This window comes from Mus caroli, unplaced genomic scaffold (genome assembly GCF_978045245.1).
Source record: "Mus caroli unplaced genomic scaffold, Mus_caroli_1 scaffold_2, whole genome shotgun sequence".
Lineage (NCBI taxonomy): Eukaryota > Metazoa > Chordata > Mammalia > Rodentia > Muridae > Mus > Mus caroli.
Window position 1 is genome coordinate 68,441,485 of NW_028227257.1, and position 23,015 is coordinate 68,464,499.

The following is a 23,015-nucleotide window of genomic DNA, read 5'->3' on the forward strand; positions in this document are numbered from 1 at the left end:
GTGGAAAAAAGACAGCATTTTCTTTTTTTTTTTAAAAATTTTTAATATTTTTTATTACATATTTTCCTCAATTACATTTCCAGTGCTATCCCAAAAGTCCCCCATAGCGCCCCCCACTTCCCTACCCACCCATTCCCATTCTTTTGGCCCTGGCATTCCCCTATATTGGGGCATTTAAAGTTTGCAAGTCCAATGGGCCTCTCTTTCCAGTGATGGCCGACTAGGCCATCTTTCGATACATATGCAGATAGAGACAAGAGCTCCGGGGTTCTGGTTAGTACATCATGTTGTTCCAACAATAGGGTTGCAGATCCCTTTAGCTCCTTGGGTACTTTCTCTAGCTTCTCCATTTGGAGCCCTGTGATACATCCAATAGCTGACTGTGAACATCCACTCCTGTGTTTGCTAGGCCCCGGCATCGTCTCACAAGAGACAGCTATATTTGGGTCCTTTCAGCAAAATCTTGCTAGTGTATGCAATGGTGTCAGCGTTTAGAAGCTGATTATGGGATGGATCCCTGGATACGGCAGTCTCTAAATGGTCCATCCTTGCATCACAGCTACGAACTTTGTCTCTGTCCCTGGGTGTTTTGTTCCCAATTCTAAGAAGGTGCACAGTGTCCACACTTTGGTCTTCATTCTTCTTGAGTTTCATGCGTTTAGCAAATTGTATCTTATATCTTGGGTATCCTAAGTTTTGGGCTAATATCCACTTATCAGTGAATACATATTGTGTGAGTTCCTTTGTGATTGTGTTACCTCACTCAAGATGATGCCCTCCAGGTCCATCCATTTGCCTAGGAATTTCATAAATTCATTCTTTTTAATAGCTGAGTAGTACTCCATTGTGTAAATGTACCACATTTTCTGTATCCATTCCTCTGTCGAGGGACATCTGGGTTCTTTCCAGCTTCTGGCTATTATAAATAGGGCTTCTATGAACATAGTGGAGCATGTGTCCTTCTTACCGGTTGGGACATCTTCTGGATATATGCCCAGGAGAGGTATTGCTGGATCCTCCGGTAGTACTATGTCCAATTTTCTGAGGAACCGCCAGACTGATTTCCAGAGTGGTTGTACCAGCTTGCAATCCCACCAACAATGTAGGAGTGTTCCTCTTTCTCCACATCCTCGCCAGCATCTGCTGTCACCTGAATTTTTGATCTTAGCCATTCTGACTGGTGTGAGGTGGAATCTCAGGGTTGTTTTGATTTGCATTTCCCTGATGATTAAGGATGTTGAACATTTTTTCAGGTGTTTCTCTGCCATTCGGTATTCCTCAGGTGAGAATTCTTTGTTCAGTTCTGAGCCCCATTTTTTAATGGGTTTATTTGACTTTCTGGAGTCCACCTTCTTGAGTTCTTTATATATATTGGATATTAGTCCCTTATCTAATTTAGGATAGGTAAAGATCCTTTCCCAATCTGTTGGTGGTTTTTTTGTCTTATTGATGGTGTCTTTTGCCTTGCAGAAGCTTTGCAGTTTCATGAGGTCCCACTTGTCAATTCTTGATCTTACAGCACAAGCCATTACTGTTCTATTCAGGAATTTTTCAGAATTATTCAATGTCTTTTCAGCATTTTTACAAATGGTGCTGGCACAACTGTTTGTTAACATGTAGAAGAATGCGAATCGATCCATTCCTATCTTCTTGTACTAAGGTCAAATCTAAGTGGATCAAGGAACTCCACATAAAACCAGAGACACTGAAACTTATAGAGGAGAAAGTGGGGAAAAGTCTTGAAGATATGGGTACAGGGGAAAAATTCCTGAATAGAACAACAATGGCTTGTACTGTAAGAATGAGAATTGACAAATGGGACTTCATAAAATTGCAAAGCTTCCGCAAAGCAAAAGACACTGTCAATAAGACAAAACGGCCACCAACAGATTGGGAAAGTATCTTTACATATCCTACGTCAGATAGACGACTAATATCCAATATATATAAAGAATCAAGAAGGTGGACTCCAGAAAATCCAATAACCCCATTAAAAATGGCGCTCAGAGCTAAACAAAGAATTCTCACCTGAGGAATACCGAATGGCTGAGAAGCACCTGAAAAAATGCTCAAAATCCTTAATCATCAGAGAAATGCAAATCAAAACAACCCTGAGATTCCATCTCACACCAGTCAGAATGGCTAAGATAAAAAATTCAGGTGTCAGCAGATGCTGGCCAGGATGTGGAGAAAGAGGAACACTCCTCCATTGTTGGTGGGATTGCAAGCTTGTACAACCACTTTGGAAATATGTCTGGCGGTTCCTCAAAAAATTGGACATAGTACTACTGGAGGATCCAGCAATACCTCTCCTGGGCATATATCCAGAAGATGTTCCAACTGGTAAGAAGGACACATGCTCCACTATGTTCATAGCAGCCTTGTTTATAATAGCCAGAAGCTGGAAAGAACCCAGATGCCCCTCAACAGAGGAATGGATACAGAAAATGTGGTACATTTACACAATGGAGTACTACTCAGCTATTAAAAAGAATGAATTTATGAAATTCCTAGGCAAATGGATGAACCTGGAGGGCATCATCCTGAGTTAGGTAACCCAATCACAAATGAACTCTCACAATATGTACCCACTGATAAGTGGATATTATCCCAAAAATTTAGAATACCCAAGATATAAGATACAATTTCCTAAACGCATGAAACTCAAGAAGAATGAAGACCAAAGTGTGTACACTTTGCCCCTTCTTAGAATTGGGAACAAGTCAACCATGGAGGGAGTTACAGAGACACAGTTTGGAGCTGAGATGAAAGGATGGACCATCTAGAGACTGCCATATCTGGGGATCCATCCTATAATCAGCTTCCAAATGCTGACACCATTGCATCCACTAGCAAGATTTTGCTGAAAGGACTCAGATATGGCTATCTCTTGTGAGACTATGCTGGGGCCTGGCAAACACAGAAGTGGATGCTCACAGTCAGGTATTGGATGTATCACAGGGCCCCCAATGGAGGAGCTAGAGAAAGTACCCAAGGAGCTGAAGGGGTCTGCAATCCTATAGGTGGAACAACAATATGAACTAATCAACCCCCCCGCCCCAGAGCTCGTGTCTCTAGCTGCATATGAATCTAAAGATGGTCTATTCGGCCATCAAAAGAGAGGCCCATTGGTTGTGCAAACTTTATATGACTCAGTACAGGGGAACGCCAGGGCCAAGAAATGGGAGTGGGTGTGTAGGGGAGTGGGTGGGTCAGAGTGTGGGGGATGTTTCGGATAGCATTGGAAATGTAAATGAAATAAATACCCAATAAAAAAAAGAAAATTCTCCTTCCACATAATAATCAAAATACTAAATGGACAGAACAACGAAAGAATATTAAATTTTGCAAGGGGAAAAAAAGCTATGTAACATATAAAGTAACATAGAAAGGTAACCCTTTAGAATTACACCCAACTTCTCTATAGTAAGTCTATAAGCCAAAAGGACCTGGGCAGATATCTTGTATACTCTTAAGAGCATAGATGTCAGTGCAGACTACTAAACTCATTAAAGCTCTTTAAACATATTTTTTGAAATTAAATTACCCTTTTCATTTATTCACTTTAGATACTGCTCACTGCCCCCTGCCAATTACCCCTTCCCACAGTCTTTTCCCCATTCCCTTCCCTTCTCTTCTTGATAGGTGGGGGCCTCCTTGGGTACTAGTCTCTTCGAGGCTAGGTACTTTCTCTCCCCCTGAGGCTAGACAAGGCAGCCTAGCTACTAGAACATATCCCACACTCAGAAAACATTTTTTGGGATACCCCCCACTTCAGTTGTTCAGGACCTACATGAAGGTCAAGCTGCACATATGAGTGGGGAGACCTAGGTCCAGACTGTGTATGTTCTTTGATTTGTGATTCAGACTCTGAGAGCCTCAACGTTCTAAGTTAGTTGACTCTGTTGGTCTTCCTATGGAGTTTCTAATCCCCTTTTGTATTTCTTCCTTCTATTCTTCCATAAGTGTCCCCAAGTTCCATACACTGGGTGTCTGTATCTGTATAAGTTAGCTGCTGGGTAGATCCTCTCGGAGAATACCATGTTCCTGTCTGGAAACATAATCAAGTATCGTTAATAGTGTTAGGGATTAGGACTTGCCCATGGGATGCATCTCAATTTGGATGGTTACACCCTCAGTTGCTGCTCCCTACCCCATGCCTACATTATTTGTAGACAGGATAAATTTTGTGCTGAAAGTTTTGTAGGTGGGTTGAGGTCTCTATTGCTTCACTGGTGTTCCTGCCTGGACACAGGAGGTAGTCTCTTCAGGTTCCATATCCTCAATGTAGTGAATCACAGCTAAGGTCACCCCATTGATTTTTAGGTACTTCCCTTTTCCCTTGCCATATCTCATTCTGGACATGCTCACCAGCAAAACATTTTTCTTAATTTAAAAATTTTAAATGGTCCTATGAAGGTTCTATGCCCCACTGTAGGGAAATGCCAGGGCCAGGAAGCAGGTGTGGGTGGGTTGGTGAGCAGTGGGAGGTGGGAGGGGATGGGAGATTTCAGAGAGAAAACCAGGAAAGGGGACATTTGAAATGTAAATAAAGTAAATATCTAATAAAATAAAAAAATTAATTTATTAACTTACATTTCAAATGTCATCCACTTTCCCAGTTTTCCCTCTGCAAATGCCCTATACTATCCCACCTTACCCTGCTTCTATGAGGGTGCTCCCCTACCCATATACCCATTTCTGCCTCACTGCCCTAGCATTTCTCTACACTGGGGCATCAAGTTTTCACATGACCAAGGTCCTCCCCTCCAATTGATGCTAGGCAAGGCCACTTCAGTTCCTTTAGTCCTTTCCCTACCTCCTCCATTGGGGGTCCCTGTGTCAGTCCAATGGTTGGATGCGAGCCTCTGCTACTGTATTGGTCAGGATCTGGCAGAGCATCTCAGGAGACAGCTATATCAGGCTCTTGTCAGCAAGCACTTCTTGGCATCCACAATAGTGTCTGGGTTTGGTATCTGCATGTGGGATGGATTCCCAGGTGGGGCAGTCTCTGGATAGCCTTTCCTTCAGTCTCTGCTCCACTCTTTGCACCTTTATTTCCTTTAGACAGGAGCAACTCTGGGTTAAAACTTTGGAGATGGGTGGGTGGCCCCATCTCTCAACCTGGGTGGGGGAACCTCTAGATGTGGTCTCGACAGGTTCCCCCTCCCCTTTGTGGGATATTTCGGCCAATGTCATCTCCATGGGGTCCTGGGAGGCCCTTGCTTTCCTGGCATCTGGGACTTTCTGTTTGCTACCCCCAGCTCACCATCCCCCATTGCTACGCACCTATGTTCAAATTCCTGATCCTTTGTACATCTCCTCCATCTGTTCCCATACCTGGTTCTTCCCCTCTTTTACCCCATCTATCTTTTCTTACTCCAAATTCCATCCCACCCTCTACTTCCCTTGGTTATATTTTCCCCTTCTAAGTAGGACTGAAGCATCCACTCTTTGGTTTTCCTTCTTCTTGAGCTTCATGTAGTCCATGAGTTGTAGTGTGGGTATTTCACTCTCTTTGCCTAATATACATTTATCAGTGAGTACAAACTGTGTGTGGTCTTTTGTGACTGAGTTACCTCACTCAGGATGATATTTTCTAGATCCATACATTTGCCTGCCAATTTCATGAAGTCATTGTATTTAATAGCTGAGTAGTATTCCATTGTGTAAATGTATCACAATTTCTGTATCCATTCCTCTCTTCTGGATATTATATATATGACTGCAATGAACATAGTGTAGCATGTGTTTTTATTACATGTTGGGGCATCTTCTGGGTATAGGCCAAGGAGTGATATAGCTGGGTCCTCAGGTAGTACTATGTCCAATTTTCTGAGGAACCACCTGACTGATTTCCAGAGTGGTTGCATTGCTAGCTTGCAATCCCTCCAGTAATGGAGGAGTGTTCTTTTTTCTCCACATCCTTGCCAGCAACATCCAAACTTTTAATCACCATAGATGGAGAAAACAATGTGCTCCATGACAAAACCAAATTTAAATGATATCTATACATAAATCCATCCCTTAAGAAGATACTAGAATGAAAACTCCAACACAAGGAGGTTAACTACACACAAGAAAACAGAAAAAATTAATAACTCCACACCAGAAAAATCCAACGAAGGGAAACACACACACACATACATACATATATACATACACACACACACACACACACACACTCACACACAATCATTACCACCATCAAAATAATAGGAATTAACAATCATTTGTTATTAATATCTCCCAACGTTAATGCACTCAATAAAAAGCCACATTGTATCATAATGGATATGAAGTAGGATTCTTTCTGCTGCATACAAGAGACACACCTCAGCAACAAAGATAGATATTACCTTAGAGTAAAGGGCTGGAAAAATGTTTTCTAAGAAAAAGGAACCAAGAAGAAAACTGAAATAAACATTCTAATATCTATTAAAATAAACTTTCAACAAAAATTAATCAAAAGGGTTAGGAAGGACACTTCATACTCATCAAAGAAAAAAATTCACCAAAATGGTGTCTCAATTGTAAAAATCTATGCCCCAAGTATAAGGGCACTGACATTTGTAAAAGAAACTTTACTAAGGTTAAATCACACAAATATTAATAGTGGGAAACTTCAACACCCCACTCTCACCAATGCACAGATCACTGAGACAGAATCTCAGCAGGGAAATAATAAAATTAACAGAGGTTATGAACCAAGTGGACCTAACAGATACCTACAGAACATTTCACTCAAACACAAAAGAATCTATCTTCTTCTCAGCACCTCATGGAACCTTCTCCAAAATTGACCATATAGTGGGTCACAAACAAGCCTCAACAGATACAAGAAAATTAAATTAACTCTATGAGTCTTATCAGACCACCATGGATTAAAGCTGGACTTCAACAACAACAGAAAGAACAGAAAGCCTACAAACTTAGGGAACTTGAACTCTCTACTCAATGATCACTGTGTCAGGAAAGAAATAAGAAAGAGTTTCAAGATTTTCTAGAATCCAATGAAAACGAAGGTAAGACATACTCAAACTTATGTGGCACAATGGAACTAGTGTTAAGAGGAAAATTTATATTACTAAGTGCCTTCATAAAAAATTGGAGAGATCTCATATTAGTCACTTAATATCACATCTGAAGGCTCTAGAACAAAAAGAAGCAAACATTCTCAGGAGGAGATGACAGGAAATAATCAAAATTAAGGCTAAAATCAATAAATTAGAAATAGAGAGAACAATATAAAGAATCAATGAAACCAAGAGTGGTTTTTTTGACAATATCAACAAGATAGACAAACCCTTAGCCAAACTAACTAAAAGGCATAGAGACATTATTAAAAATAAGAAAATCAGAAATAAAATTGGGGACATAACAACAGACACCAAGAAAACCCAATGAATTATCAGGTCTTATATCAAAAGCCTATACTCCCTCAAATTGGAAAGTCAAAACAAAATGGATGATTTTATTGATAGCTACCACTTACTAAAATTAATTCAGGATCAGGTAAACAATTCAAATAGTCCTATATCCCCTTAGGAAATAGAAGCAGTCATTAAAAGTCTACTACCTCTCAAAGCCCAGGGCCAGGTTTTAACACTGAATTCTACCAAATGTTCAAAAAAGAGATAATACCAACAATCCTCAAATTATTCAGCAAAATAGAAACAAAAAGAACATTGCCAAACTCATTTTGTGAGGCATCAGTCACACTGATACCTAAACCACAAAAAGACTCAACAAAGAGAATTTAAGATCAATTTCCCTTACGAACATAGATGCAAAAATGCTCAATAAAATACTAGCAAACAGAATTCAAGAACACATCAAAATACCATCTACCATGATCAAGTAGACATCATCCTGGGATGTAGGGATGGCTCAATCAAAATCCATCATATATATCAATATAATCCACCATATAAAAAAGAAATAAACCCCACATATCATCTCTTTAGATGCTGAAAAAGCCTCTACAAAATCCAACACACCTTAACGTTAAAAGTCTTGCAGAGATCAGGGATACAAGGTGCATACCTAAACACAATAATGGTGATATATATGGCAAGCCAATAGTCAACATCAAATTAAATGGAGAGAATCTTAAAGCAATTTCACTAAAATCAAGGCTACAATAAGGATGTCCATACCTTTTCAATAGAGTTGAAGTTTTAGCCAGACAATATGACCACAAAAAGGGATTAAGGGGATATGAAATGGGAAGGAAGAAGTCAAAGTATCACTATTCACAGAAGATAGACTATTATACGTAAGTGATCCACAAAATTCTATCAGAGAGCTCCTCTAGCTGATAAAAATCTTTAGCAAAGCGAGTGTATCCAAAATTAACTTAAAAAAACCAGTACCTCTCCATTATACAAACAATAAATAGGCTGAGAAAGAAATTAGGGAAATAACACCATTCAAAATAGACACAAATAATGTAAAATATTTTGGTGTAACTCTAACCAAGCAAGTGAAAGACCTTTATGACAAAAACTTCAAATCACTGAAGAATGTTGAAAAAGATAACAGAAGTTAGAAAGATCTCCTATGCTCATGGGTTGATGGAATTAATACAGTAAAGATGGTCACCTTACCAAAAGTGATCTACAGATTGAATGCAATTGACATAAAAATTCCAACACAATTTTTTACAGACCTGAAAGAGCATTTCTTTCTCCATACCTTGCTCGCATGTGCTGTCACCTGAGTTTTTGATCTTAGCTATTCTGATTGATGTAAGGTGGGATCTTCTTTTGATATGCATTTCCTTGATGACTAAGGACTGTGAACATTTCTTTAAGTGCTTCTCGACCATTCACGATTCCTCTTTTGTGAACTCTCTGTTTAGTTCTATACTCCATTTTTTGATTGGGTTGTTTGATTGTTTGGAGGTTAGCGTCTTGAGTTCTTTATATTTTGGATATTATCCTTCTATTGGAGGATACAGGAACACATTGAAGTCTGCTAGAAAACCAGGTAGGCTGCATTCAGATCTCCTCTCTCTCTTTGTTCCCCTCAATCTCATCCCTAATGGTGCAACAGATCACCAGCTGCAGCTTCCCTTCCTCCCTACCCACACCTCCTGTGGATCCCACAGACTATCCCTTCTAACTTCCCTCTTCCCCTTCATGGCTGCATCTCAGCCTCTAACACTAGCAGGAATTTCCTGTGAGCACATCTTCTGAGCAGACCAGTAAAACAGGCAAAACACAGTCATCACTTCGCAAAAATCCATAGAGAAAACAGAAACAAAAGAAGAAAACAGCCACCAACCCAGAAATTACCACTTAAACCTGTAAGCATGACAAACTCTGATGCCTAGTAGACACCAGCATAAGAACACAATCAGTATCAGTTGTGGCAACAGGTCTCCATTAGAGCAGTGCTATGATACTACAGCAAGGTTGAAATATCCCAACATAGCTGAAGCACAAGGAAAAGACCTTAAAACCAAATATATGAAGATGATAGAGGTTCTCAACGTGGAAATGAATAAATTCACTAAAGAAATTCAGAAAAGCACAAACAATTGGAGGAAATCACTTAAAGAAAATCAAGAAAAAACCAGTTGACAGAAATGAACCAAACTGTTGAAGATCTGAAAATGGAAATAGAAGCAATAAAAAAACACAAACTGGGGCAATCTGGAATTAGGAATTTGAACATGGACTTCAGAGGCAGGCATCATTACTAGAATAAAAGAGATGGAAAAAAGCCACACCTAGAAGATAAGGTAGGCTAGATGCTCATAGACATCTCTTACTTTCTTAGGTCACTTGGACAAAAACCCCAAGCTCAATGACAAGGAAAGACCTGCCAGAAGACCAGGTAGGCTGCCCATCTCATCCATAGTTCCCCTCCCCTTTTCTTCTTTATATCCCAGACCCAAACTCAGGAACACACTCCTTGCTGGACTAGAGACCACAGAACACCAGAACTACCAGAACTACCAGAACTACCAGAACTACCAGAACACCAGATAGACCATCTACCCACAGGCCTCTTATACCCTCTGGTGCCCTCTACAAAACTTCCAGTCCACTCTCTTCATCTTCATACAGTTGGATTTAAGTTCTTTCCCTTGTACCTCAGTTATGTTGGGATATTCAGAGCCTGATCTAGTAGAATTGCTGGGCTCTAGTGGAAGCATATTTTTCTGGCTGTTATTGTGGTTTTATACTGGGGTCTAGGCATCTGGAATTGGTAAGATATTAGTTGTAGGTGCTGATAACTAACTGGTTTGTTTCTCTCGGATGGTGTTTTCTTGTTTTTTGTTTCCTGTCCGGATTTTAGGAAAGTGTAGTGGCCATGTCCTGCCTTGTAAAAAATTTTCTGTGGAGTTGATGGATGTGTCTGAGCTTTCTTGATATCGGGAGCCCACACGTAGGCTCCCACACTATGAACGGAAAGGTTCATAGGAGTGAAAAAACAGAATATTCTGCCAGGAATGGCTATTTAGTTTCCTTGGAATGGGAGCAGAGGGTCAAGTGTGGTCTGCTATAGTACCTGCTGAAGTTGGGGGCTGGGATAATGGAGTTGGGAGAGGAAGGTTAGGAAGGGAAGGTCTGTGGGATCAACTGGAAATATGGGGTAGTGGCAAAAGAAGGCTGCAGCAAGTGTTCTGTTGTAGAACTAAGGAGGTGGCTGGGGATTGCACTTAGAGGAGAGGGGGCACTGGTAAAGGTCTTTAGGTAGCTTACTTGTTTGTGTTGCCTGCTTAGCTGATGTATTCCCAGGAAATTTCTGATGACATTGGAGGCTGGGATATTAGGATGAATTGTGAGAAGAAAGTTTGGAGGGGACAGTCTTCATGATCTGTTGGGGATGGAGTCAGACAGTAAAGGAATACAACATCAGGTGTTCTGCAACAGAGCTGGGGATGAGAATGGAGGATTGGGTGGAGGAGCAGAAGGAGAGGCAAAGACCTGCAGTCAGCCCACCTGCGTCCCTGGAAGTAGTGCTTTTATTTTATTTTTTTAAAAGTTAATTTATGTGCATGAGTCTTGTCTGCATGTGAGTGTGTGGACTGTGTATATTCTTAGTGTCTTCAGAGGCCAGAAGATTGTGTTGGATCCCATAAAATTGAAGTTACAGGTAGTTCTTAGCTGCCATGTGCTCATGGTAACTGAACTTAGGTTCATTTGCAGGAATGGATAAGTATTCATATATATATTTTTTTCCTATATTTTTAACTTTTTAGTAGATATTTTCTTTATTTACATTTCAAATGCTATCCCAAAAGTTCCCTATACCATCCTCCGCCCTGCTCCCCTACCCACCCACTCCTACTTCTTGTTCCTGGCGTTCCCCTGTACTGAGGCATATAAAGTTTGCAAGACCTAGGGGCTTCTCTTCCCAATGGTGGCCTACTAGGCCAATGGATAAGTATTCTAAACCAGTGTGTCATGTCTCCAAGCCTCCCAGCTGATATTTCCACTGGGCTGTTTTTGAATTCTTTGAATATACTCTAGATAATAGTCTGCTGTCAGATGTACAGCAGGAAAATATTTTTCTGCTTATGGGGGCTGTTTCTTCACTTGATTGTTTCCTTTGTTTCACAAAAGTTTTTACTTTGATAAGATCATATTTCTCAATTATTGGCTCCTGTGTCTGTATTACAAGGGATCCTATTTAGAAAGTTCTTATCTGTGCTTGTCATTTTATGTGTTCTTTCTATGTTTTCTACTAACAATTACAGGGCATAAAATCTTATATTGTGGTCATTTATCTACCTGGAGTTGAATTTTGTTAACCTTTTGGTAAGGCTCTCATTTAATTTTTCTTCATGTTGAAAAATTCAGGGTTTCTAACACCATTTGTTGAATAGTTTCTCTGCAAGAACACCAAATATTCTTATCCATTGCATCATTTCTCCAAGTTTCACAGCGTTCTTTTTTGGTGTCCTTGTCAAAGTTCAGACATCTGTGGTTATGCAGTTATGTTTGGGTATTCTATTCCCTATTCTGTTGATCATGATGTTATCCCCACACACTACTGATAGCTCTATGGCATAATTTGAAATCTGTCTGGTGTTACTTTTTCTTCAGTATTTACTTTGGTTATCCTAGATCTTTTGTGCCTTCATATAAAATGTGCGATTGTTTTTTCTATGTCGGTAAAGAATGGCCTAGTGTTTGCTGGGGATTTCATCCAATCTGTAGATTAATTTTGGTACAATATCCATTTTCACAGTGATCCTTCTGAACCATGGGAATGAGTACTCTTTTTTTTTCTTTTTTTCCCCTTTTTTTATTGTGAGTACTCTTTCTATCTTCTCATATATTCCTCAATCTCTTTCTTCATTTTTTTTTTTGTTGTTGTAGAAGTTGTTTATTTCCATGGTCCTTCCCATCCATTGCCAGATATTTTTCATTTTCTCCTTCCTTCCTTCCTTCCTTCCTTCCTTCCTTCCTTCCTTCCTTCCTTCCTTCCTTCCTTCCTTCCTTCCTTCCTTCCTCCCTCCCTCCCTTCCTTCCTCCCTCCCCCCTTCTCTCTCTCTCTGTGTTTCTGTCTTTTTGTCTTTCTGCCTTTCTGTCTTTCTTCTTCCTTCCTTCCTTTCTTTGGCTACTAGTATAATTGTTTTTCTGGATTTCTTTTGCAGTATTTTTTGTTATTGGCTTCTGATTTTTTGTATGTTAATTTTGTATGTTACTACTTTGCTAAAAGTATTTATTTGTTCTAAGAGTTTTTTTTGGAGTCCTTAAGGTCTCTTATGCATTGAATCATGTTATTTACAAGTAGGGCTACCTTAATACTTTGACTTCTTTTTCTATTCCTTCCTTTCTTCCTTCTTTCCTCTCTTCCACCCTCCTTCCCTTTTTTCTTTTTTGTGTTATTGAACTAGCTAAGACTTCAAGAATTATACTGAATTGGAGTGGAGAGAATAGACACTCTTGTTTTGTTTCTGCTCTTCACCCTTTTTTATGATAGATGTTTTAGTTATTCTATTCATGTTTAAATTTAATATTTTCTGTGAACTTCCATACATCTAAATGTATATACAAAGTCATAATTATACAGTATATGAAAGTGGAAGCTTCATAAATATTTCTTCTTAAAACATACTCAAGTTATTAAATGACTGTTTATATCAGGATTTAAGCTAATTATCTATTTTAGGTACTAATTACAATGACTAGTTATCAATATTTACAACATAATAATACAATGATATAAAAATTTTCACTTTTCTGTTTTAATGTTGTTTCATGAAATCTGAAACCCTTTAGTTGAACTGGACAAAACAAACAGCTCTCAAGGGAGAAAGTCTGAATTATGAGCATATTTAGAACTACTTATTTTTTTTTCAGAATCTTTTGCTCACCGGTCTCTTGAGGTTTGACTAATTAGCTTCATATATTTTATGTTAGGTTATTATTAGGTATTTTAGGCTAAAGAAATCAGGAAAACCCGTCTGTGAAGATGTTTTCTCATTATGCAGGTAAAATGTACAGAGATGTTTAAAAATTGAGAAGTATGGCTTTATGTGTAGATATTTTTGTTTTGAAAATGCCATGAGAATTATACCCCAAATGCTTGTGTTTGTCTAAGCAAAAATAGCTATCATGCTGAAAAAGTAATTGAATAGCACAGAAAAGTAACTGTAAAAATTTTCTGACATATAGCAAAAAGTTAATTGGATTTGGCTTTGAGCTAGAATAGCATTGTATTAAAAAATTATGAAAGCCACTGGAAAACATTGAGCAACTTTGCAATAATATATATATATATATTTTTTTCTAGGTGTAAAATTTTCTAAGAATTAGCAGTTTTACAATATGATGCGGATAATATGAAAACAGAATAATACTTACAAATCAAAATTAGATTTATTTCTCACATTTTCTACTGTTTTAAAAAGATTCATTTATTTTAATTTATTCGTATATTTTTGCTTGTATATATGTATGTACACTTCTTGGCAGCAGTTGCTGAGGAGGCCAGGAGAATGCATTAGATCCTCTGGAACTGGAGTTACAGAAAGATGTGAACTGTCACAAGGGTGCTGATAAGTCAAATCTGTTTCCTCTGCAAGAGCAGCTTGTAGTCATTGAGCTATCCCTCCAACTCTATCTCCTGTGGTTTATAATAAGTGCATGCACTAATTTTGTTTCTGAGTTGTATGTAATCAGTTAAAGAGTTTTAGTAAATGGAAATTTTAGTTTTCTAGGGTGATAAACATGAGAATGAGAATTAGAATTAGAGTAACTAAATGCTCTTCAAAAACTATTTTGAAGTCTATAAGACCCCTTTGTTTCATCCATGCTCATAAGTAGTCATTTGGAAAGGATGTAGAGTTACTTATGTTTTCCTCAACAATCAACAAATATAGGAGTTGTAGTTAAATTAGAAGAACTTGGGTTATTTTGGGTTATAAAGAAGCTTTTATGACAAATTGAGAAGTAAAAGTCCAGAGTTTATCTTGAGAGAATAATGAATTTATAATATTAATCAAAACAGGAGGAGATATGCATACGTGATGGTTCTGATGGGTGCTTTGCTCAAACCTAGCAGATGACTGTAGGGTACTAAACTTATGACTCTGTATTAGAAACCTCACTAACAAATATTTCCTTAAAGAAGCAGGTATTAGAAATCTGTCTTGGAGGATTCTCATAGGGCAGACTTAGGACTATATAAACTTACAAATGAGGAGGACTGCTCATGACATAAATCAAAGACTTAAGTCTGGCCCTTTGCATTGTGGGTATTCTAATAGTTGTAAATAGATGTACGTTATATGAAGAACAAGAATGATTTTAAGACCCAACCAAGTGTAAGAGAAGATGATTTAAATCTCCTGTTCTGTGATTTTCCTCTGTGGGTGTTTGTAGCTTATAGGTAAATCAACCTCATATCCTTCACTCTCTAATTACAGACATTTATGTGAGTCTTCCTTTGGACTTATTTTCAGATACTAGTTTGCCTAAGTGAAGTGAATCTAAGCCTATCATGTCTCAAATTTTATCTGCTTCTAAATTCTATAATATTTTGGTATAGTTACAAATTGTTCTGTTCTAAATCCAAAAACAGTCATGGGGTTTTACCAACGTGATAAAGATTGGCTGTCCAAAAGACAAATTCAAAGTGGATACAGGTTCATTGACAATGCCATAGTTTTAGTGCTTGAAAGATGCTTGAAGCACTGTGATATGTTAAAACTATGCAATTTTTAAAGGATTGCCAAAAGGAAAGAAAACTAAATAAATTGCCTTTTACTTAAACTTTTCTCCTCCAGGACAACCCATACTTTTCAAATTTTCAATTTACCATCATTGTCTTTTTCTTTACTTTTATGATCATTTGACATCTATTTTCTCTGTCACTTTAAAACTCTGCATGGTTTCCTTTCGTGGTTTTAAAACTATAATCATGCATATTTTCATCTGTATTTGGAAAACAAAACACATCTTTTTCTATGTTTCAGCAAATATTTATATACATTATGGTGTGATTCTGAGTTTTAGGATGGATTACTCAAGATACAGCTGTAATCCTTAAATCTACTGGTGTTGAATCTAGTTGAATCTAAAAAAAGAAAAATCTTTTATTAGAAGGGGAGAATTAATATTATGAAATGTCTTTCAGAAATAGAATTTCATGTTTTCTGTTTCTCTTTTTCATTCATTTATTTATTTCACATATTCATGAAATAAGTTCCCAGTATGATGGATAAAGTAGAAATCATTAGCATCAATATTTATTAATTATCTCACATAGAACACCTAGATACTGAATTCATGGCTTTGAATACTTGTTATATTTAAAATGTAACATAAACTGTCATTTTAAAAATTTATCCACTAGATTAATAAACTATGTCACTAATAAATTGCTAGTGGCTGAGCAATGGCTTTATTGTGTTTTTCTGAATTGAAAGCCCATTTGTTGTCCATGGTTCTGTTTATTCTCTAATGAGAAGTAAACTAAAACATAATGTGATAAATTCTTTATTTCAGATTTGAACAAAATGCTGTCTAATACAGCATTGATACCTTCAGAGGATTAACTTTTCTGTTCATGAGGTGAGCTCTCCAAGGCAGATTCTCACTTGTGCATCATATTTTATAGAAAAAATATTTAGGTGGAATGTACAATGAGAAATTGAATTGTTTTCTATACTGAAGGCCATCCCTGTAATCCATACATGGACCAGAACACTACATGACTGCCACAAGCTTCACTGTATGGTCTGTACTTAAAATTCTATGGGAATAATAGACATTTTCCCATTTTGATTTCATATTGAAACAATTAACAAATAAATAGTGTGTATTTTTGGTGTACAGTATGATTATATAATACATTAAGTTAGATAAAATATATAGCAATCTACATGAAGTTATATTATATATTACATATATATTAAAATAATGAACATGCTTACCTCACATAGTTATTGTGTGAGAACATTGATAATAGCCTCTCAGCAATTTCCAAAACTCACTATTATCATTGTCCACAATCACCATGATACCATAGGTCTTCAGAAAGCAACCACCATGTCAGGGGCGCTTTTGAATTTTTTTAGCTGTTATCATCTTGCTTCATGCCTATTCCATACATCATTTTTGCCTGTGACACCATCATATTCTTTGCTTTTATAAGTCTGACTTCTACAGATTTTATATGTACAGACGACCTTCCAGCATTTGTCTTCTCATGTCTCCATTTCACTTAGCACAGCAACTCCCAGGTTCATTAATATTATTATGAGACATAAATTTCCCTTCTTTTAAAGGCTATGGAATAGTTCATTGTATGTATACTTTGTGTATGTGTGTGGTGTGTGTGTGTGTGTGTGTGTGTGTGTGTGTGTGTGTATGTATGTCTGTGTATTTGTGTTTATTGTCCACTCATCCATAAAGGAACAATTATGATGTTTCTCTTTTTCTGTATCTTTCTCTCTACCTTGCATCTTTCCAGTTTTCCATCTTTATTTTCTCTCTATAATTATTTTTATTTCCCCATTTTCTATTTGTTCTTCTTCCCTTTCTTCCTTCCTTCTTTCTTTCCTTCCTTTTGTTTTCCTTCCTTCCTTCCTTTCTTCCTTCCTTCCTTCCTTCCTTCCTTCCTTCCTTCCTTCCTTCCTTCCTTCCTTCCTTCCTTCCTTCCTTCTTTCCCTCGACAGGGATGAAATCCAGGGCCCCATACATTGGAAGGCAGTAGTTACATATAAAGGCTTTATTTTAAAATTATTATGGAGATGACTATATGCTTTCTTAAATGATTTTACTTATTTATGTTCCCAACTCTGTCCAAGATTCCCTTTTTAAAGACACAGCCCAAACCCTTTATTTTTGAACCTTTCATTATAGCTCTTTTAACAAGTATAAAATAGTATCTTAGAGTATTTGTAATTTGCAGTCCCCTGATAAATATCCATGTAAGCACTTGCTCATATATCTATTCATCTTTATGATAGAGGTTTATTGATGAATCAAAAAAGATTTTCATAACCTTGAGTTCTATCTTTTTGTGGACTATTAACATAATTATTATATCTTTCAGTTTCCTTGTAGCACTGTTCTTCAGGTAGCACTGACAACAGTAGCAATGGAAGGAACAAATCGCTCTGTTGTGTCAGAATTTATGTTTGTGGGACTCACCAACTCCTGGAAGATGCAAGTGCTTCTCTTTGTGTTTGCTTCGGTGTTTTATATGGCTAGCATGATGGGAAACTCCCTCATCATTTTCACAGTGGTTTCTGACCCTCACTTACATTCTCCCATGTACTTCTTGTTGGCCAATCTTTCCTTCATTGATTTAGGTGTTTCATGTGTCACTTGTCCCAAGATGATTTATGACCTGTTCAGAAAGCACAAAGTCATCTCCTTTAGAGGTTGTATCACTCAAATCTTTTTCATCCATGTCATTGGTGGTGTGGAGGTGGTGTTGCTCATAGGCATGGCATATGATAGATATGTAGCCATATGTAAGCCTCTCCATTATCTGACCATTATGAATGCAAAAATGTGCATTTTCATCTTAGTGTCTGCCTGGGTGGTTGGCCTTATGCATTCTCTGGTTCAATTTGTTTACATAGTAAATTTACCATTCTGTGGACCAAATATTTTGGACAGCTTTTACTGTGACCTTCCTCGGTTCATCAGACTTGCTTGTGTAGATACCAACCAATTAGAATTAATGGTTTCAGCCAATAGTGGCTTCATCTCTGTAGGCTCCTTTTTCATACTAGTCATATCTTATATTGTCATAATAGTCACTGTCCAGAAACATTCCTCAAGCGGTTCTTCCAAAGCTTTGTCCACACTTTCTGCTCATATCTCTGTTGTGGTCCTGTTCTTTGGTCCTTTGATATTTGTCTATACATGGCCTTCCCCCTCCACACACCTGGATAAGTACCTGGCTATATTTGATGCAGTTGGTACTCCTTTTCTGAACCCTGTGATCTACACACTGAGGAATCAAGATATGAAGACAGCTATGAAAAGAGTTTGCAGACAGCTATTAAAATATGGGAAGATCTCCTAAGTGACTGCAGTGTGAACATTCATCACTGAACACAGTATATCGCTGATCAATTTTAGTGACAATCACTTTCCCTGGTAGAATTTGTTTACCTACACTGATAGTTCAGTGACTTGTCTTCTATGAGGAGAGATTTAAATTTTTCCTGACAATGAGGAATGAAATTTATATTTATCAAACAAAGATTATAATATTGCAGAATTCAATTCTCAAATAATATTTTTGTGTGTATGTGTGAAGTTTACTTTGAATTGTATGGAAGATGGAAAAGTTCTTTAAAGCCTAAAAAAGAAAGAGAAACATGTTTTCCCTTCTTGTCTCAGTCTGTATGTCTTTCCATCTCTCTCTGTGAACGTAAATTCCATACACATAGGGCTTACTGGCAGCACTTCATGTAAAATATACAAATTGACATTCATCTGGGTCATATTTTCTATTTTCTGTACAGTGCATACACTGTAGCCATTCTTTTGATTGTCTGTGATGTTATTCAAAGTGTTTAGTGTCTGCAACCATACACACTTGATACACACAAATATAAACTGTCCAGTTAACATCATGACAGTCAAATTTATAAATTTATTCATCTTTTTTCTTTTTTACTGTTTTCTCATATTATTTTTTCATTTTATATTTCTATGTCAGAATTCAGCACAATTTGCATGATATTATAGAGATGCAAATGAAGTAATAGCATTTTTTAATCAGTTGGTACAGTATATGTACTTAGGTATCCCATAAACACATTGTATATGCTAACTTATCCTGACACTACAGAGGCTAGCCATCAACCCCACCATTGAAATTGGAGGCATTGAGAGACACAACATTAACTATCTTTGGTCTCCATCTCATGTTTATTTTTCCTTATGGAATTCTAGTGCTGCTAGCTTTGCATCTAGAATGAGGTTACAACCTTCCTGAGACAGTTTTGTGTGTTGAAAATTAGGTAAATCTAGTTCCTGTGAGCAATCATTTATTGTAGATCATTAAATCTTTCCCACTTCACAGATTCAACAATGAGTGAGATAGTCTCTACATGTCTGCTAGCTTAAGAATATGTGAGTTCATAGAATGCTTCATTCAAGTCACACACAAGAACTTGCACAAAGTCTTCTTTGACTAGGGGACATATTTTATACCAAATGAAACATAACACAAAATTCATTAGTGTACAGATGTGTGCCATCGCAAGAAACTGACTGTAGGTTTAGTGACATAGTTTACTCACAAAGGGAATTATAGCACCACACCCCAGGGCTATGTGCTCTCCAATAGAAGATAAAGAACGTCCATTATAACCTGTAGAAATAGCTGGGGTATTCTCCTATTTACATCTCCTATTGTCTCATCCTGTTAAGGAGTTATAGATTTGACTGTTGATTATAGATATCCTCAGAGCATTATAGGTGAAATAACACTGGTCCTGGCTTTCTTTATAATTTTCTTATGTCCTCATAAATCTTCTCAAACTATTACATAATTTCTTCAGTAGATTGTCTTGTCTTACTCATTACAGCAGTTTGTCTTCCTGTTTGAACCCTGAATAAATTCTCATAATACCTATAGAACAATGAAAAGAAAGTGAGTCTGTATGCATTTATAAAGGCATATAAACATTTTATAAATGCAAAGCCTAAGAAAGTCCTAGAAAAGTACGTACTACATGATGCTGTCTAAAGAAATATAGGCAGAGACTTCAAATTGAGGGCCACAAAAAAAAGGTGTTTGACTTTATTTGTGATGAAGTTTTAAAATGAGAATAGGAGAGCAAGGAAACAAGGCCTTCTAAACACAGTAGGACTGATACACACATGAATTTACACAGACTGCGGTAGCATGCACAGTACCTGTAACAATGTTGGACCAGATGGAGTCCCAGCACTGAGAGGGGAAATGGACAAAAGCTACATAGCTGGATAGCTTAATACAGAGCTATCTCCAGTTGGTAATATCTCAGAAATGAAAAGTTCTTTTTCTCTAAGAGAATCTCACTAGGTATATAACCCACTCATAAGGACAGATCTCATATTCAGCAGTAAATTGCCAACACAAAATGAATTCAATGGCATTTTTGGTGGTTCTTTGTCTCATAATGTTTGTCAGAGCTTTTTAGATTGTCTGCTTTTAAATAAAAACCTTATAGGTCCTGTGTGTGTGTGTGTATAAACATTAATTCCTGGTTTTGTGTTTCTACAGGAATTATGTGTAAGTGAATGTGTGTGTTTCTGTATATATATGTATTTTTGACAAATTTCTGCTCGTTTCTTTTTTGTTTTTATTTTACATATTATCATTTTATGCTTGTTTGTGTTCTAATAAGAGAGGTAAAATGTATGGATCTGTTGGGTGGGAAACTGGGGAAGATTTGAGAGGATCTGGGGAAGGTGAAATTTTAATGAGAATACATTGTATGGAAAACTATTTTCATATCAAATAAAAAGATAATAAATTCATAATACATTGTGAATAGTTAGAAATCATTTTTAAAATTGTAAAATGTTTTTGAATAATCATTGTTGTTATCAACTCATACTATAATCATAGTATGGAGGGTTATAAATTTTCAGAGTATCACTAGTCTTAAAGATGAGAATTTTTTAAAACTTTATTTTTTATTGGATATTTTCTTTATTTACATTTCAAATACCACTCCTTTCCAGGATACTGCTCCCACCCAGAACCCCCCTATCCCATCCACCCTCCCACTGCTTCTATGAGGGTGTAACCCTCTGCTACCCACTCCTGTCTCCCCACCTTGGCATTTCCCTACAGTGGGGCATCAAGCCTTCATAGGACCAAGGGCCTCTCCTCCTATTGATGCTCGATAAGGCCATCCTCTGCTACATATGAAGCTGGAGCCATAGGTCCCTCCATGTGTACTCTTTGGTTGGTGGTTTAGTCCCTGGGAGCTCTGGGGGGGGGTCTGGTTGGTTGATATTGTTGTTTCTCCTATGGCGTTGCAAACCCCTTTAACTCCTTCAGTCCTTCCCTAACTCCTCTATTGGAGACCCTGTGCTCAGTCCAATAGTTGATTGCGAGCATCTGCCTCTGTATTTGTCAGGCTCTGGCAGAGCCTCTCAGGAGACAGCTATATCAGGCTCCTGTCAGCAAGCACTTGTTGGCATCCACAAAGTGTCTGGGTTTGGTGTCTGTATATGGGGTGGATCCCCAGGTGGGGCAGCCTGTGGATGGACTTTCTTTCAGTCTCTGCTCCACACTTTGTCTCTGTATTTGCTCCCCTGAGTATTTTGTTTCTCCTTCTAAGAGGGACTGAAGCATCCACAGAGCTAAACAAAGAATTCTCACCTGAAGAATACTGAAAGGCTGAGAAGTACTTGAAAAAATGTTCAACATCCTTAATCATCAGGAAAATTCAAATCAAAACAATCCTGAGATTCCACCTCACACCAGTCAGAATGGCTAAGATCAAAAATTCAGGTGACAGCAGATTCTGGCAAGGATGTGGAGAAAGAGGAACACTCCACCATTGTTGGTGGGATTTCAAGCTGGTACAACCATTCTGGAAATCAGTCTGGTGGTTCCTCAGAAAACTGGACATAGTACTACTGGAAGATCCAACAATACCTCTCCTGGGAATATACCCAGAAGATTTTCCAACTGGTAATAAGGACACATGCTCCACTATGTCCACAGTAGCCTTATTGATTGATAATAGCCAGAAGCTGGAAAAAACTCAGCTGTCTGTCAACAGAGGAATAGATACAGAAAATGTGGTATATTTATACAATATGGTAGTACTCAGCTATTAAAAACAATGAACTTATGAAATTCTTGGGCAAATGGATACATCTGGAGGATATCATCCCGAGTGAGGTAACCCAATCACAAAAAAGTCACTTGATATGCACTCACTGATAAGTGGATATTTAGTCCAGAAACTTAGAATACCCAAGATACAATTTGCAAAACACAAGAAAATCAAGAAGAAGGAAGACCAACATGTGGATACTTCATCCCTTCTTAGAAGAGGGAACTAAATACCCATGGAAGGACTTACAGAGACAAACTTTGGAGCTAAGACGAAAGGATGGACCATCCAGAGACTACCCTACCTGGGAAGTTTCATGAGTTTTGCAAATTGTATCTTGGGTATTCAAAGCTTATGAGCTAACACCCATGAGTGCATACCATGTGTGTTCTTTTGTGATTGGGTTACTTCACTGAGGATGATATTTTCTAGTTCCATCAATTTGCCTAAGAATTTCATGAATTCATCGTTTTTTAATAGCTGAGTAGTACTCCATTATGTAAATGTACCACGTTTTCTGTATCCATTCCTGTGTTGAAGGACATGTGGGTTCTTTCCAGTTTCTGGCTATTATAAATAAGGCTGCTATGAAGATAGTGGAACATGTGTCCTTGTCATCAAAACAACCCTGAGATTCCAACCTCACACCTGTCAGAATGGCTAAGATCCAAAACTCAGGTGATAGCCGATGCTGTTGAGGATGTGAAGAAAGAGGAATACTCCTCCACTGTTGGTG

The 23,015-nt window shown here is 37.7% G+C and overlaps 1 protein-coding gene across 1 annotated transcript; it reads left to right on the plus strand.

Moving 5' to 3' along the window:
* Nucleotides 1-17,562: 17,562 nt before the first annotated feature.
* Nucleotides 17,563-18,510, plus strand: LOC110289550 (olfactory receptor 4F3/4F16/4F29-like). The gene has a single exon (XM_021155813.2). The coding sequence runs from the start codon at nt 17,572-17,574 to the stop codon at nt 18,508-18,510; it is 939 nt and encodes a 312-aa protein (XP_021011472.1). The 5' UTR covers nt 17,563-17,571.
* The last annotated feature ends 4,505 nt before the right edge of the window (nt 18,511-23,015 follow it).

Coding starts and splice junctions, on each gene's coding strand:
- LOC110289550 (XM_021155813.2), top strand. CDS start 17,572: ATGGAAGGAACAAATCGCTCTGTTGTGTCAGAATTTATGTTTGTGGGA.